This window comes from Xyrauchen texanus, chromosome 16 (genome assembly GCF_025860055.1).
Source record: "Xyrauchen texanus isolate HMW12.3.18 chromosome 16, RBS_HiC_50CHRs, whole genome shotgun sequence".
In the NCBI taxonomy this organism is placed as follows: Eukaryota; Metazoa; Chordata; class Actinopteri; order Cypriniformes; family Catostomidae; genus Xyrauchen; species Xyrauchen texanus.
The window spans coordinates 4,556,407-4,572,532 of NC_068291.1; the positions used below are offsets into that span (position 1 = coordinate 4,556,407).

Here is a 16,126-nt window from a genome sequence, read left to right on the forward strand (position 1 = left end):
CCGGCCGACATTAAATTAAATGCTTATGATCTTTAAAATGTTAATCATAAAGTGCTGCCGTACGCTGGACAGCTTGTGTCATGTTTCTTTCTGCTTCAGCTCGTCTCAAACAAGTTTTATCATGAAAACGCATTTTTCATTACTGTAAAATGACATCACAGACAGTGTTTTGCCATGCACGCCACACATATCCAACTAACCGATAATGAAATTCATTGTGATATTAATTTATTTTTATCGTCTTTAGCAATTAGTTGTTGCAGCACAAGTTGTAAAGTTCTGTTGTATTAAACTGCAAAAACAGTACAAAGTACAAAATACAACTTTTTCATATCAATCATGATGATATCATATTTAGTTATTTCCTTTTTAATTTTATTTATCTTTCATTGTGGCTCTCTTTAAAATTTTTGTCATGTGTTCAACAGTTCCAATCCATGCTTAATGGAACATATTTATTGTTAGAGCAGTAAAAAAGACTTTGGAATTATGCTTTAAAATGTACAAAGTAAAATCTGAATACAATTTCTTTTTTTTTTTATTCAAATCAGTGCATCCCCAATAAAACAACACTGAAGAAATGACACTTTGCTACAATGTAAAGTAGTGAGTGTACAGCTTGTATAACAGTGTACATTTGCTGTCCCCTCAAAATAACTCAACACACAGCCATTAATGTCTAAACCGCTGGCAACAAAAGTGAGTACACCCCTAAGTATAAATGTCCAAATTGGGCCCAAAGTGTCAATATTTTGTGTGGCCATCATTATTTTCCAGTACTGCTTTAACCCTCTTGGGCATAGAGTTCACCAGAGCTTCACCAGCTCCAAGGTTGCCATTGCAGTCCTCTTCCACTCCTCCATGATGACATCACGGAGCTGGTGAATGTTAGAGACCTTGTACTCCTCCACCTTCTGTTTGAGGATGCCCCACAGATGCTCAATAGGGTTTAGGTCTGGAGACATGCTTGGCCAGTCCATCACTTTCACCCTCAGCTCCTTTAGCAAGGCAGTGGTCGTCTTGGAGGTGTGTTTGGGGTCGTTATCATGCTGGAATACTGCCCTGCGGCCCAGTCTCCAAAGGGAGGGGATCATGCTCCGCTTCAGTATGTGTTGGCATTCATGGTTCCCTCAATGAACTGTAGCTCCCCAGTGCCGGCAGCACTCATGCAGCCCCAGACCATGAAACTCCCAGCACCATGCTTGACTGTAGGCAAGACACACTTGTCTTTGTAATCCTCACCTGGTTTCCGCCACACACGCTTGACACTTTCTGAACCAAATAAGTTTATCTTGGTCTCATCGGACCACAGGACATGGTTCCAGTAATCCATGTCCTTAGTCTGCTTGACTTCAGCAAATTGTTTGCGGGCTTTCTTGTGCATCATATTTAGAAGAGGCTTCCTTCTGGGACAACAGCCATGCAGACCAATTTGATGCAGTGTGCATGAAACCGGGGAGGGAAAATGGCTAATTGGGCCCCAATTTGGACATTTTCACTTAGGGGTGTACTCTCTTTTGTTGCCAGAGGTTTAGACATTAATGGCTGTGTGTTGAGTTATTTTGAGGGGACGGCAAATTTACACTTATACAAGCTGTACACTCACTACTTTACATTGTAGCAAAGTGTCATTTCTTCAGTGTTGTCACATGAAAAGATATAATCAAATATTTACAAAAATGTGAGGGTGTACTCACTTTTGTGAGATACTGTACATGTCTTTCTTTCTTCAGCAGAACTTAAATTAAGATTTTAATTAGCACATTTCAGCTCTGTATGTCCATACAATGAAAGTGAATGGGTGCCATGACGCTGCTGGATGTTTGATGGTCTAAAAGTTAAAACAAATAGATAATTAAAAGGTTTTAAACTTTATATCGTTACTTCTGGCCAGCGCTGTATTGCTGTTTGAAATGACCTAACTCTTTCATTATGTTCATTCCTCTCTTGAAAACAATGTTTGCGCTTCCAACTTCACGCGTGAATGCACCATCACGCTTACGTCATGCAACAGCTCCATGCAGGAAGCATTTTTAAAAAGTTAATAAAGTTTTATTTATCAATTTATTTTTTACACAAACCTATCGATTTGCTTCTGAAGACATTAATTGATTAACTGGAGTTGTGTGGATTACTTTTATGCTGCTTAAATATGCCTTTGGACTGTCATGGCACCCATTCACTTTCATTGTATGGACAAAAAGAGCTGAATTATCTGGGATCGCTTAAAGGTAAGTACATCATGAGAGAATTATAATTTTTGGGTGAACTATTCTTTAAGGTGTTATGAAATGTCTGTTAGGAAGCTGTGCACACTTTTCTGAAGTGGCAAACATAAACATTATCTAATTTCTAGCTTCAAAAAGCATCTTGCTGTTGCAAAAGAATTGGAGCAAGTTGATACATTTTGCCCTACAACTATTGCCTCTATATCTACACTATATAGAGGTTAACCCCTATCAGCAACTTAATAATATTAATTTTAATCAAACCAACATTTCATTACTACTTCTTTTAACACAAATTATATTGCTCCATCAATAAAACTAAATGTATTTTTTCAACTCTTGAAAAAGCACAATTTTCTTAAGCTGTGCCTTTAGCAACATTGTTGGTGCTGTTTGGAACTGTCTGAGTTTAATTTAGAATTTTTGGGGGGCTGAACTATTGCTTTAAGTGATGTAAGACCAACGTAAGTGGAAGAGAACAGCAGGAGAAGACAAACACACTTTAAATAGATCACTTAGTGCACACTATGGCAGTATGGGAAAAATAGATATGACTTGAGCGGAAGGAAGAGACTGCAGGAATGAAAGGAAGTGATCATCAAGGTGAACAACAAAATGAAGGAAGTCTTGGGTGACTGACAGAAGATGTATGTGTGTGTTTGGACACTTACTGTCTTCAATCTCTTGACGGCTTCTTCACAGATATGCATGCCACGAGACTCGTCCACCTCCACGTGTCCCAGATACTGCACAGAGACACAGACAGACAGTAGTTTATATGTGACATTGTGTCAAGTTGATGTGACTCAGTGTTTCCTGTTCCAACAGGAAGAGATCTTACAGTCCTGTTGGAACTACTGGACCAGTAGTTGCTGATACTCAATGTGCGGAAACAGCGGCGCCCTGCCCACAACACGCCTCTCTCACAGAGGACTTCACTGTGTCTTACCCGCAAGCCTCCTGGGACTGTTGAGGTCAGGCTGAGAGGTGGGTAGCTATTGTGCTTGGAGTACTGAGAGGAAGTCCGTTCCCTAATGAAACAAACTAAGATCCAGAACTCCAGAGCTGCTTGCTATTTTCAGAATGAGGCATATATGAGCCAGGCGTGCGTGGCGTGTCAAATCGTATGTACACCTCATTTTAAATATCAACAATTAATTAGTGTATTTGACCAACTTTAAACAGGGTATCTGCAGGTTTGAAGACTTATTAAGGCCCAATAAAATACAAATTTAAGACCACATTAAATAATTATTATCAGATAAATACAAAACCACTAAGGCTACTTGGATGTCTCTGGACTTTTTTTTTAATATTTTATTGTGTATTTACACTGGCGGCCAAAAGTTTGGAATAATGTACAGATTTTGTGTTTCAGAAGAAAATTGGCACTTTAATTCACCAAAGTGGCATTCAACTGATCACAAAGTATAGTCAGCACATTACTGATGTAAAAAAAACAGCACCATCATTATTTGAATAAAGTCATTTTTAATCAAATCTACACAGGCCACATTTCCAGCAGCCATCACTCCAACACTTTATCTTTGAGTAATCATGCTACATTGATCATTTGATACCAGAATATCACTTGCCATTATATCAAACACAGTTGAAAGCTATTTGGTTTGTTAAAATAAGCTTAACATTGTCTCTGTGTTCATTTTTGAGTTGTAACATTATGCAATAGACTGACATCTCTTAAGGTCAATATTAGGTCAAAAATGGCAAAAGAAAATAAATGGCTTCTCTAGAAACTCATCAGTCAATCATTGTTTTGAGGAATGAAGGCTATACAATGCTTGAAATTAACAAACAAACTGAAGATTTCATCCAAAGGTGTACACTACAGTCTTCAAAGACAAAGGACAACTGGCTCTAACAAGAACAGAAAGAGATGTGGAAGACCAGATGTACAACTAAACAAGAGGATAAGTACATCAGAGACTCTAGTTTGAGAAATAGACGCCTCACATGTTCTCAGCTGACAGCTTCATTGAATTCTACCTGCTCAAGACCAGTTTCATGTACAACAGTAAAGAGAAGACTCAGGAGGACTTATGGGAAGAATTGCAAAGAAAAGCCACTTTTGAAGCAGAAAAACAAAAAGAAAAGTTTAGAGTGGACAAAGAAACACAGACATTGGACAACAGATAATTGGAAAAGAGTGTTATGGATCTTAACCCCATTGAGCTTTTGTGGGATCAGCTAGACTGTAAGGTGTGTGAGAAGTGCCCGACAAGACAGTCACATCTATGGCAAGTGCTACAGGAAGTGTGGGGTGAAAGGTCACCTGAGTATTTGAACAAACTGACAGCTAGAATGCCAAGGATCTGCAAAGCTGTCATTGCTGCACATGTTTTTATGCTGCACATTTTTTTATGAGAATTCTTTGAAGTAATTTAAGAAGTTCAGAATTTTTTTTTCAAATTGTAATAGTAATTTTTCACGTTATTAATGTCCTGACTACACATTGTGATCAGTTGAATGCCACTTTGGTGAATAAAAGTACTAATTTCTTTCCATTAGAGCTAAATCTGTACATTAGTTACATTTAAAAAAAGTACATTTAAGACTTTTTAAGGACCCGCGTGTACCCTGTTTAAATCTGAAATTCAGTATATGGCTGGGTAAATAAAATAAAATTCTTAAAATCACAAGATGCATCTTTTACTCTATGCCAGGGATGCTCATTACATCGATTGCAAGACAAGCACTGGTTGACATCATTAACAGGCTAAAAGAAAAAGAGAGGAAAAAGATTAAAAACACTACACACTTAAAACACTACAATAATATTAGTAAATAGGCTTGGGATCAATGCCTTTTTCACACATCAATGATCAGAAGATTATCCTGATGATTATAGATATATAATCAGGATTTGTTTCAGATATAAATAAGGCTGCTCATTTCACAATAGTCTTTGTCTCTTCAGACATATTTCTCAACATAACTTTAGGAAACTGTGAGCGGCAGGGTAAATTTAAGGGGGTTGCACACACTACTGTTCATTCTTGAAGAAGTAAATAACCTTCGTAATTGCAATATCATGCGCTGCTTCAACTTGTTTGTGTGTGCACGTTTGTGATCATAACCACAACCCACTTCAGTAAATGAAATATCGCCCTCTTGTTGTCTCCCAACGCTATTACACCAGACTGGCCAACTGAGGATGGGGAAGCACACAAACTGGGATTCTAATTTAAATGTCTGCAAATTTTTCTAAATCATGGCCTCAAAAATATATTGATAAAATAATCTGCTGTTCAAATATTGATATTTTAAGACATCCCTTTTAGAATATCATAACTGGAAGAGTGGAGGGTGTTTTTTTCCAGAATACTGTTTTGATGGGCCACGGGTCAGATTATTGTAGTCTTTGTAAACACTGTCAAAAGAGGCGACAATAGCTGGGTTTCCATCAAAATGCTTAGAAATTTTTAAGCACATTTCTAAAAAATTTGACTAAAGAAAAAACAAATCGTTGATGACCTCCTTGCTTCGGGGACTTTTATTTCCAAGACTGGAGCAATTGTACCTTATTTTATTAAACGCTACCAGGAAACACCACAGAATAAGTGTAATATCTGATATAATGAGGGCTGAAATGGATGCGACGGCCATACGACATGTGACTCCGCAAACATTGGAGCGCTCATGCTCAAAACTGCTCTGGTGAATTGTGAGAACTTTAACACCCGCCTGTGGGTTAAACGCTTCCAAATGCCAAGGGCTATGCAAGAAGAATTGTGTGCCAAGTTCGGAACTTTCGTTCACAACAAGCTATCGCACACTCATAAAACGTGCACAAATGGTCAAAATAGATTACGCTTTGCGAATAAGCGGTTTCAAACCTTAATGAGCATTTTAACTAATGCGAAACTCTAGAAAATCCACCACTTCCTAGCCATTAAATTTTAAGCAAATTTTGAGTTTATTTGCATATCAAGTGTTTCCATTCAGGACTTCATATGCACAATTTGAAAATGTGCATAAAAATTGCTAGATGAAACACAGCTAATGAGACATTCTTTGAAAAGGATGAGAGATTAGGTTTTAAGGTTTAGTCTCCAATCTGACATGGCTTACAACCTGGATCTCAACCAGTAAGTGAGCATGAATGAGAACACCAGCTGACTAGAACCACAAGAACAGCCATTTTCCATTCCTTATAAAAATAAATAAAAAAAGGCTGTAATTTAACAGGGAAATGGGCATAGAGTTATTCATGGAGCAGTCACATACATACTGTAGTTCTGCACTGCTTACTATGTGTCCTCAACTGAATGTTTATGTGGACTGGTTATCAAAGTCTTTCCCACAATTTCCGTTCTTTAAAAAAGTTGACTAATTCAGGTGGGCCAAAGCATAGTCCAGTGAGAAAGAGAGACAGAAAGGGATAATTAGAATTGAGGTTTTTCAATCCTTATCCATCTCTTTCAAATTACCTCACTCTCTTGAGAAGCTTTATTAACACATGAACAAGGGTTTACCGCCAACTCCTCTCTGAGCGTTTGTGTTTATCAGATTTCCATTGAAACTCTAATCGTTTCTAAAACGGGGAAGTATGTGTCGCTAATTTCTTTGTGCTAGGACATGAGGTCAAACGGCTTAATTGTGTTTCTTGACGAATAGTCTAAAGTTTGGACACGTGACTACGGATGGGAATTGAAATGAATTTAACAATTCTGGTTCCAATTCTGATTCCTCCTAATGATTCCCTAACGGTTCCATTAACGATTCTTGCATGTGAGAAGAAATATTTGGAAAAAGGAAATGAAGCTTTTCATGCATTTACTGCCCTCGGCAGTCTCATGACAAATCATGAGATCATTTCAGATTTAAGTCTAAGGAGACTTAGACATAAAACCTAAAACAGTACCAGTTCATGGTTCATTTCGAGCTGGACATAATGAAAGTCAACTTCCATGTCAGTAAAAATTCATTCAGTAACTGCTTTGACGGAAGTGTTTTGGATTCACTAAAAACTTAGTGTGTGTTTTGCACTGTTGCTCCAAAAGAATCGGCTCATTAGATTCATTCATCTGAAATCAGACTACACTGGTCACAGTGTGTTTCGCATAGTTAATTAAAAAGAACCAGTTCATAAAATTATTTCGGGAATTGAATGACAATGATCACAGTGTGTGGTTCGCGATGTTGATTCTAAAGAAACGGCTCATGAGAATCATTTGTTGGAAAATCAGACTACACTGGTCACAATAGTTGCATTTCCCCTATCAGACCAAATGAGGGCAATGGTCAATTCCAGGGCTTCATGGTGCCTTCTTGGGGCTTCCTTGGGGACAACTGCCAAGCGCCTTTGGCTCGTCAATTACCCCTGGGGCAAAGAAAGCCAACTGATGTGGGGTCAATGTCAGTTTAACGGAGTCAGGTCAGAATCATCACCAAGCAGGACTGGAGTTAGGAATTCTTTGTTCGGTGGGCCCCCTTCCAGACAGTTATACCATTGCGTGGTCTTCTTGTCTATATCTGCGTCTCCCGCTGAACGGGTTTAAATGCACTCTACAAAATTGAATAGCCTTTCTCTTGACCCCCTCCCCTCCTCCAGTCCAGGCCCCCTTAAGCCCGGGCCGCGTTCAAAAGGTCCAGTTGTCACCCCTTATCGGTGGCACTGGCATACATTTTTCATATCTAGCTACCAGCTTACCTCAACAGATCAATGGAGAGTGGAAAATTGTCAGTACTGGTCAGTAGACGACCATGTTTACCTGTCTTTCATTGCAGTCTTTTGCAATTTTATAATCACACATGACAATATTGCCATTTTGGTGTCATTTTGATTAATTGTGCTGCCTTGAAGGATAGTGAAATTAGTCTACTGATACATTTTTTAAAGCACGTTAAAATCATCGAGATATTCACAATATTGCTATATTTTATATCATCAGCCAAATCATCACGATTATTCCACAAACATTCAGCGCACAATTTAAAATCATGTTACCCCTTAGCAGGGCTGCAACTAACGATTATTTTGATAATCGATTAATCTAACGATTATTCAACTATTATTGCAATGATTAATCATTAGCTCTTAACCCTCTGGGGTGATTATTATATATACTATATATACTGTGTGCTCTTCAAATGTAAGCGCCTGTGAATGTGTGGCGCTTGTGTTGTGCTGATGCCGGCTGCTCTGACGAGCTCTTTGGCTCACATTTGCATTCTCTGTTTTAGCAGATGACCGTGAACAGAGAGCTAATTCACTTCATACAGACTACATATTTAATTTAATAGCAGCCACTTTTAGTTTAATAATCACTTTGAGACACACAGCGAACAACTTTACCGGAGGTGAATACTTCCATTACAACACACAGAAACGGACTATGCTTTCACTGTAATACTACTACTACTAATAATAATAATACATTAAAAGTAATTGTATTATATTGAAGCAGTATCTCACACCTGTTATGCAGCACTTCATTTGACAAAAATAACTCCAATATTGTGTTCAGAATTCATAGTTCTATTTTCATTTGATTCAAGTTTTTATTACTTCATTTATGTAGACACCATTTTGATGCTAACATTGAAATAAACTGTTGATATGGATTTCAAAAAAATAAAACATAAACAGTTATCAGTATCGATAAGTACTGAAAAAGGAAAGATCGATATTTATTCTCCAAAAAATGGTATAGGGTCATCCCTAGTTAGCAGTAAATCTATGAGCCGGCTCTTTTTAGTGAATCAAAAAGACTTATGAATGAGTTGGAGCTGACTGAATTAATTGACTCACTCCAAATAAACCAAGATCTGTTACGGTTGTTACGGTGTACTTAAGGCTCAAGGGAGCTAATTACTGGCCGTTCATATGACAACATGTAGTTTAACCGGTTGATACGCAATCGCCCGCACGCGGTGGTGACGTCACTCTGCTTACATTTAATATATAATTTACCATCTATAAATGTAATTAATGTTAACAAATTCTACATCTTTTCAAAGGTCTAAGGGTTCAACATTGATATCCGATCTCCGTTTCATGATAGCAATGCTCCAGAAACAGAAATTTTGTTATTTGTGCAGGAGTACAAATGAAAACATGCGATACCAAAACAGGACTTCATACCTTTATTATGAAAACACGATCGCCAGATGAATCCAGTTCAACACACTTGGGTCAATTGTCCATGACAAGTGTTCATTGGAAAACATCCAATAGCACTTTTTGTCCATAAATGTGACAAATCTGAGAAATATTGATGTATTCTCTCCATTGTTTACATGAGAACTCGCCTGAAAGAATTATCCTTCGTCATCGTTCTTCAACAAATTATGCAGTCTGAGTAGCATTAATGTTGTAAAACTGTATATTATCTTATATATTAAGAGTCTCGTAAACAAAATGAGCCTCTCTCCAAAGTCTATTTTAAAAAATGGGGCGTAGTTTTATTCATAATAGCCGAGCAGTGCAGTCAGATTTAGTGTTGTCTTGAAAGGCGGAGCCTTAATTTTACCCTGTACGCTTCCAGCGATTTTACAGAGAAAAAGCTGCAGGAGCCTCATTTTTTGTTATCATCTTCAAATTTGAAACATAACTTATTTAGACTTGTGGCTTTGAGAACATTGTATTTCTGGGTTGTCTTGGTACTTTTATTATGTTTCTTTTTAAGACTATAAAAACATGTTCAGCACAAAACATTTCCATTACTATAAACTTCAGCTTCTCCAACTTTAAAAAATAACAACATATATTAATTCTGTGAAATAAAGCCCAAAGTGTCTTCTTTCAAAAAATACTACAACTGTGTCCATACTCCAAGGGGTCTAGTAAATACAACCATTTAAGTTCAGGTATGTCATTTTCATGGTTTGTGCTCAAAAAGGGGGTGCGTAACAACAGGTTAAAATACTAATTTTGTTTTGATGTAATAAGTGAATAATCTGAAAAATTATTCTAATGGCCTATCTGGCAAATCAATATTTCATTAATAATAAAACGATACAATTAAAAAGATAATTTTTAAACACGCTAACGGTTTTTGTTTCTCGTGTCTGTAAAATCAATTTTAATAAAGTGTAATTAAAAAATAATAAGAAATACATGAAAGAAATTGGCGGGTAAGAAATCTGACTGGCTGGTAAATTGTTTCATCTACTAGCCAACTTGGCTGGTGGGCAAAAAAGTGAATTTCAGACCCTGCGCCAAGCCCTACATAAAAACTGAGCAAATTTCAATGTTAGGCAAAGGTACGCAAGTTTATTGGCTACCAGATTACATATCATCACCTTACACCGTGTGATTGGCTTGGCATGTCACATGTGTGCAAGCTGATTGGCTAACCAATAACAAGTTTAAACCCATCAGCTTGTGCCATTCAGAACTTATTCATTTAAATATAGACCTAAATGGAGTTTAAACGGGTTTCATTCCTTTGATTTAAAATAGATTTTTCTATGCTATGGTTGACATTTGCGAGGAATTGCCCAAATGATTTGGAGTGTATAGTAAAAGAAATAGAGCCAACAAATATCCATCATACATGGGACATGAAAGCGGTTGAGAGGAGAGAGTGAGAGGGTTTGTTGTTTGTTCGCCTCCACACTGATTTTATGCACTAAAACACCAAATTCATTGGCTGTCACGCTCCTCACCAGCACATCAACTGAACAAAACAACAAACCATGAAAAACACACTGACTCACTGCTCTGTACACACACACTCTTCACATTCTGAGCTGTGCGGAGTAAATTTATGATCAGGTGAAGAATCAGAGCTCAGATGATGAGAAGGAACTGGGACAGAACAACAGCACGCTCACGATCATACTCCCACTCGCCACAGGCCACCAATTTACTGAGACCATACATTAGGCTATGATAAAACAGACTTAAAATAGGGTAGTGTAATACACACATCCTCTCCAGGACAAGAGGAGCCCTAATGCTCTGAATGTGGTTTCAAATTGACGTATCTGTTCACATACACACTGCAGTTAAACTTACACAGGGTTCCCACTCTATTCACGGCACATTCTCCAGGACATTTTACATATGCTATAGTGAAATCAGAATTATACGGGTGTTATTTTTAAGCAAAACCACACAAGAGGTCATGATGTATATTGTGGTTATTGTGGCACAGAGGGAACCTTTCCCTGACCCTGAAAACTCGTCCATGTGCAACAAATGCTAGTAAATCTATCGCACAGTACATGCCTGCATCTACTACACACACACACACACACACACACACACACACTACACACACTACACACACTACACACACTACACACACAGTGCACGTGATGCTCATGACGCTGTGTTGTCAGTATTTCAGTGGCTGGCTTCAAAAATTCATTTTGAAGCACGCAGCACATGCACATTATTTATTTATTTAAAGGTGCAATATGTAATATATTTGATGTACTAAAGCATAAAATTATCATAACATGTTATCAGAGATTTAGGAAACATGCTAAGTTGAAATACTGGCTTCTCCGAAAACAATGCTACAGCCAGTATATTCTACTTTGAAATGTCTGTTCTGGAATTTCTGTTTGTGTTTTGGCCTGTGTGATCCCGCCCACTGTGTGATCCCATTAGTAATTTGACGCCACGAGTTGCCAGATTTGGAACAAGTTAGCGGGCAAACACAGCCATGGAAGCCAACAATACATCTAGCTTACATTGACAGAGCTATACAAAATCCACATGAGCTGGTTTGTATAATTTACAAACAATAAAAACATTGCAACGGTATACATTAGCTGATCAACTTACAGTGTAAGGCTCGTCGCTTGCCATAGTCAGTTTGCTTGTTCCTGTTGCGTGTCCTCAACCTGGCAACTCTTGTGAGCATTGAGTCTGGGGAGGAGGGGGCGGGGGAGATAACTCTCTCCAATATTTTGAATTTGGACTGCAGCACCCATTTTAAATGCTTGATGTCAGTGTTACATATTGCTCCTTTAATCAAATCTCACACTTTTGCTCTTTAAAAATCATATTTGGACATATCACAATTTTAATTTGATTAATTATGCATTCAAACATTCATTTTAATCCCAATTTGGTCAAATTCCATGACAAACTGCATTTTATAGCTAATACTAATTTTGACTGGATCAAGTGATTCTGTAGTGAGGACCGTAAATCGCATGTTTTTGCTGTCATATGACAGTCTTTTGTGAGTCAAACAGTTGAAGAATTCAATAAAAATGGGAAGAGGATGTCTACCACTGTTAACCTTCTCTGGTTCAGTTCTCGTCGCACCGCCAGCATTATTCGTGAAACTTCTCTGAGAAATCATGATGATATCATGACAGTGATATATTTGCAACTTGAAGAATCTTCAGGGAAATTAATAGAATGCCTGAAGAAAATCTTTGACACAAACGCTGTAAGATATTACAGATTTGCAATCTATACAACAGTTTATAGGCTTTTTCAATTTATTTTCCAATTTTACTGTGTACACACCTGCCGTGACGTGTTTATTTATAGATTTAACAGCATTAGCCTTGACTATACGTTATTAACTCAACGCGATGCCTCTACTAAATTCCAAAATCTAAGTTAGAGCTCAAATCAAATAAAAATAATGTCCCACCAGTCACTTTATAGGTTATTCATTTTTGGAGAAAATCACTTCTACTGGAAAATCAAAAAGCAGAGTTGGAAAAAATATATACTTTGAAAAAATGTATTCAAGCAGTAAAGCAAATAAACTCTAAATAAACTTATGCTATGGTTTAAAAAGAAAACAAATCTTTCCTTGTCTTTTCTTTTTTTTACTAATTTATGTTATTTTTAAGATTAATGTCACTCATTCGCTATTAGTTAATTTTTTCATTAGTAATTTAATTTCACTTTTATCAAAATGTAGTCAAGGCAATCTGTCTAAAACAGGGATGGGCAACTTTGAAGGTGGCGAGGGCCATTTTTCCTCCTTTCTACCAAGGGCCCGGATTACAAATCCACACTCTCACAATGTTCATCACCCATATTACTCAACTTCCTCTTTATTGTGGGTATAAACAATGTGGCTTATACTACGCATGACTAATGCAATGTGGTTTTAAAGATTTTGTTAACTACGTTAACATTTTTGATTAATAAAAATGAACATAATTATTATTGTATAACTCGCATATTTACTAAAACATGCATTAATATATGCAAAATAATTGACAAGCAATATTATGAAAATGATTTTGGATCTAATCTGCATTGTCTGTACATTTGCAGCATGCACAAATGAACAGACAAGGATCATATTTTCAAAATGTTTAACCCCACCTCGTAAAACAGCTTTATACTGTAGGTATTAGGTTAAATCTAAATATTATTGCCAAAATCCAAATATCATCAATAGCGGAAACAAGAACACAATATTTCAGTGCATTATTACAAAACATTTCAGCAACCACACCAGCCCCATAACACACACACACACACACACACACACACACACACACACACGCGTAGTGTTTCCATGTTTTATGGGGACTTTCCATAGACATAATGGTTTTTATACTGTACAAACTTTATATTCTATCCCCTAAACCTAACCCTACCCCTAAACCTCACAGAAAACATTCATCATTTTTACATTTTCAAAAAACATAATTTAGTATGATTTATAAGCTGTTTTCCTCATGGGACCGACAAAATGTCCCCACAAGGTCAAAAAATGTCAGGTTTTACTATCCTTATGGGGACATTTGGTCCCCACAAAGTGATAAATGCACGCTCGCTCGCTCGCTCACTCACTCACTCACTCACACACTCACTCACACACTCACTCACACACTCACTCACACACTCACTCACACACTCACACACACACTCACACACTCACTCACACACTCACTCACACACTCACTCACACACTCACTCACACACTCACTCACACACTCACTCGCTTGCTCCCTCGCTCACTCACACACACACTCACACACTCACACACACTCACTCACACACTCACTCGCTTGCTCCCTCGCTCACTCACACACTCACACACTCACACACTCACACACTCACACACTCACACACTCACACACTCACACACTCACACACTCACTCACACACACACGTCAGTGAAACATTCTCACTTTTTGCAAGACTTTTCAGACACACAATCAGACAGGAATCTCAATTGCACATTTCAAGTTTCTCCCTCTGGCAACGACAGCGAAGCAACATTAGATTCCTTTGGGAATTTTTGCGTGGTCTGAATGCAGCCTTTACGTACTGGTAATCCTTTTACAATTAACTAAAATTAGTCCACTGTCTTGTCCGGCGGGCCGTATACAGCCTCCAGTTGCACATCCCTGATCAAAAAGTACACAAAACATTTAGATGTCTTATGCACAATATACACACAGTTGGGAGCAGGTGTAAATTTAGTTTGTAGCAACTAATGTTTTGAACTACAAAAACTTTCATGAATCTGAGAATCTGCATCAGAACAACTTTACGAACGATTAACACAAAAATTCGTTCTGGTTCATGAATGAGGCCCACTGGTTTTTTTTTTGCGCATCCGTGCTGTGTGATTAGAATTCCGGAAAAGTTGGGACAGTATGAAAAATTATAATAAAAAAAAAAAAAAAAAAAGAGTGATTTGTAAATGATATTCACCTTTTGCTATATTGAAAGCACTAAAACTACCCATTATAGGATGTTTTGTGAATTTCATTGTTTATGAAAATGTACAGTAATTTCAAATTAGATGATTGCAACGTGCTCCAAAAAAGTTGGGACAGTGGAGTGTTTACCACCGTGTAACATCACCATTTCTTCTAATAACACTTATTAAGCAATTGGGCACTGAAGACACAAGTTTAAGTTTAGAAAGTGGAATTTTACCCCACTCATCCATTATGTAGGTCTTTAGCTGCACAATTGTACGGGGTATTTGTTGCCATATGGTGTGCTTCATAATGCGCCACACATTCTTAAATCGGAGAAGAATGTCTGGACTGCAGGCAGGCCAATCTATTACCCACACTCTCTGCTTACACAGACATGCACTTGACATACGGGCAGTATGTGGTTTGAAGTTGTCCTGCTGGAAAATGCAGGGACATCCCTGGAAAAAACAGTGCTGGATGGCAGTATATGTTGCTAAAAAATGTGAACATATCTGTCTGTATTCATGGTGTTCACAGATGTGTGAGAAAGCCATGGGCACTGGCTTTTGGACCTGCTGCTAATAAAGCTTGGATGGCCCTTTTCCTCTTCTGACTCATCAGACCAAAAAACAAAGTTCCGTTGTTCTACTTTCCATCAAAGATGAGACCGAGCTCAGAAAAGTCAGCAGCGCTTCTGGACAGTGTTGATGTAGGGCTTCTGCTTTGAATAGTAAATTTTTACTTGCATCTGTGGGTGCAGCGTCAAATGGTGTTGATTAATAAAGGTTTACTAAAGTAATCCCAAACCCATGTTCATGATATCCATTACAGATTAATTATGTCTGGTATCCAGAGCGTGCTGAGTGAGTCCAGTCAGGCTTCCTAACAAACCAATTGGCCCGGTTACTAGGGTGGGTACAGTCTCACTTGGTTAACCTCCTCACGGTCGCTATAATGTGGTTCTCACTCTCGGTGGGGTGCGTGGTGAGTTGTGCATGGATGCCGCAGAGAATAGCATGAAGCCTCCACACGCACTAGGTCTCTGCGGTAATGCATTTCACAAACCACGTGATAAAATGCACGGATTGAGGTGACTCACTATGCCACCGTGAGGACTTGGAGCGCATTGGGTATTGGGCATTCCAAACTGGGGAGAAAAGGGGTGGGGGGTGGGGGGTGGGAAGAAGAGATCACGCGCATTCAGAAATAGTTTTCGTCTTGCCTTTTACACACTGAGATTTGACCAGATTCCTTGAATCTTTTAACTATATTGTGCACTGTAG

General features: G+C 38.0%; 1 protein-coding gene across 6 annotated transcripts in view; it reads right to left on the reverse strand.

Annotated features, from left to right (window-relative positions):
- The window catches only part of LOC127656602 (protein numb homolog), a 113,810-nt gene that overhangs the window by 32,921 nt on the left and 64,763 nt on the right, over positions 1 to 16,126 (reverse strand). For all 6 annotated transcript variants that reach the window (XM_052144999.1, XM_052145001.1, XM_052144995.1 and 3 more), the window contains exon 3: positions 2,900 to 2,974. In XM_052144999.1, the coding sequence (XP_052000959.1) occupies positions 2,900 to 2,974 (75 nt within the window). The remainder of the gene's footprint in view (positions 1 to 2,899; positions 2,975 to 16,126) is intronic.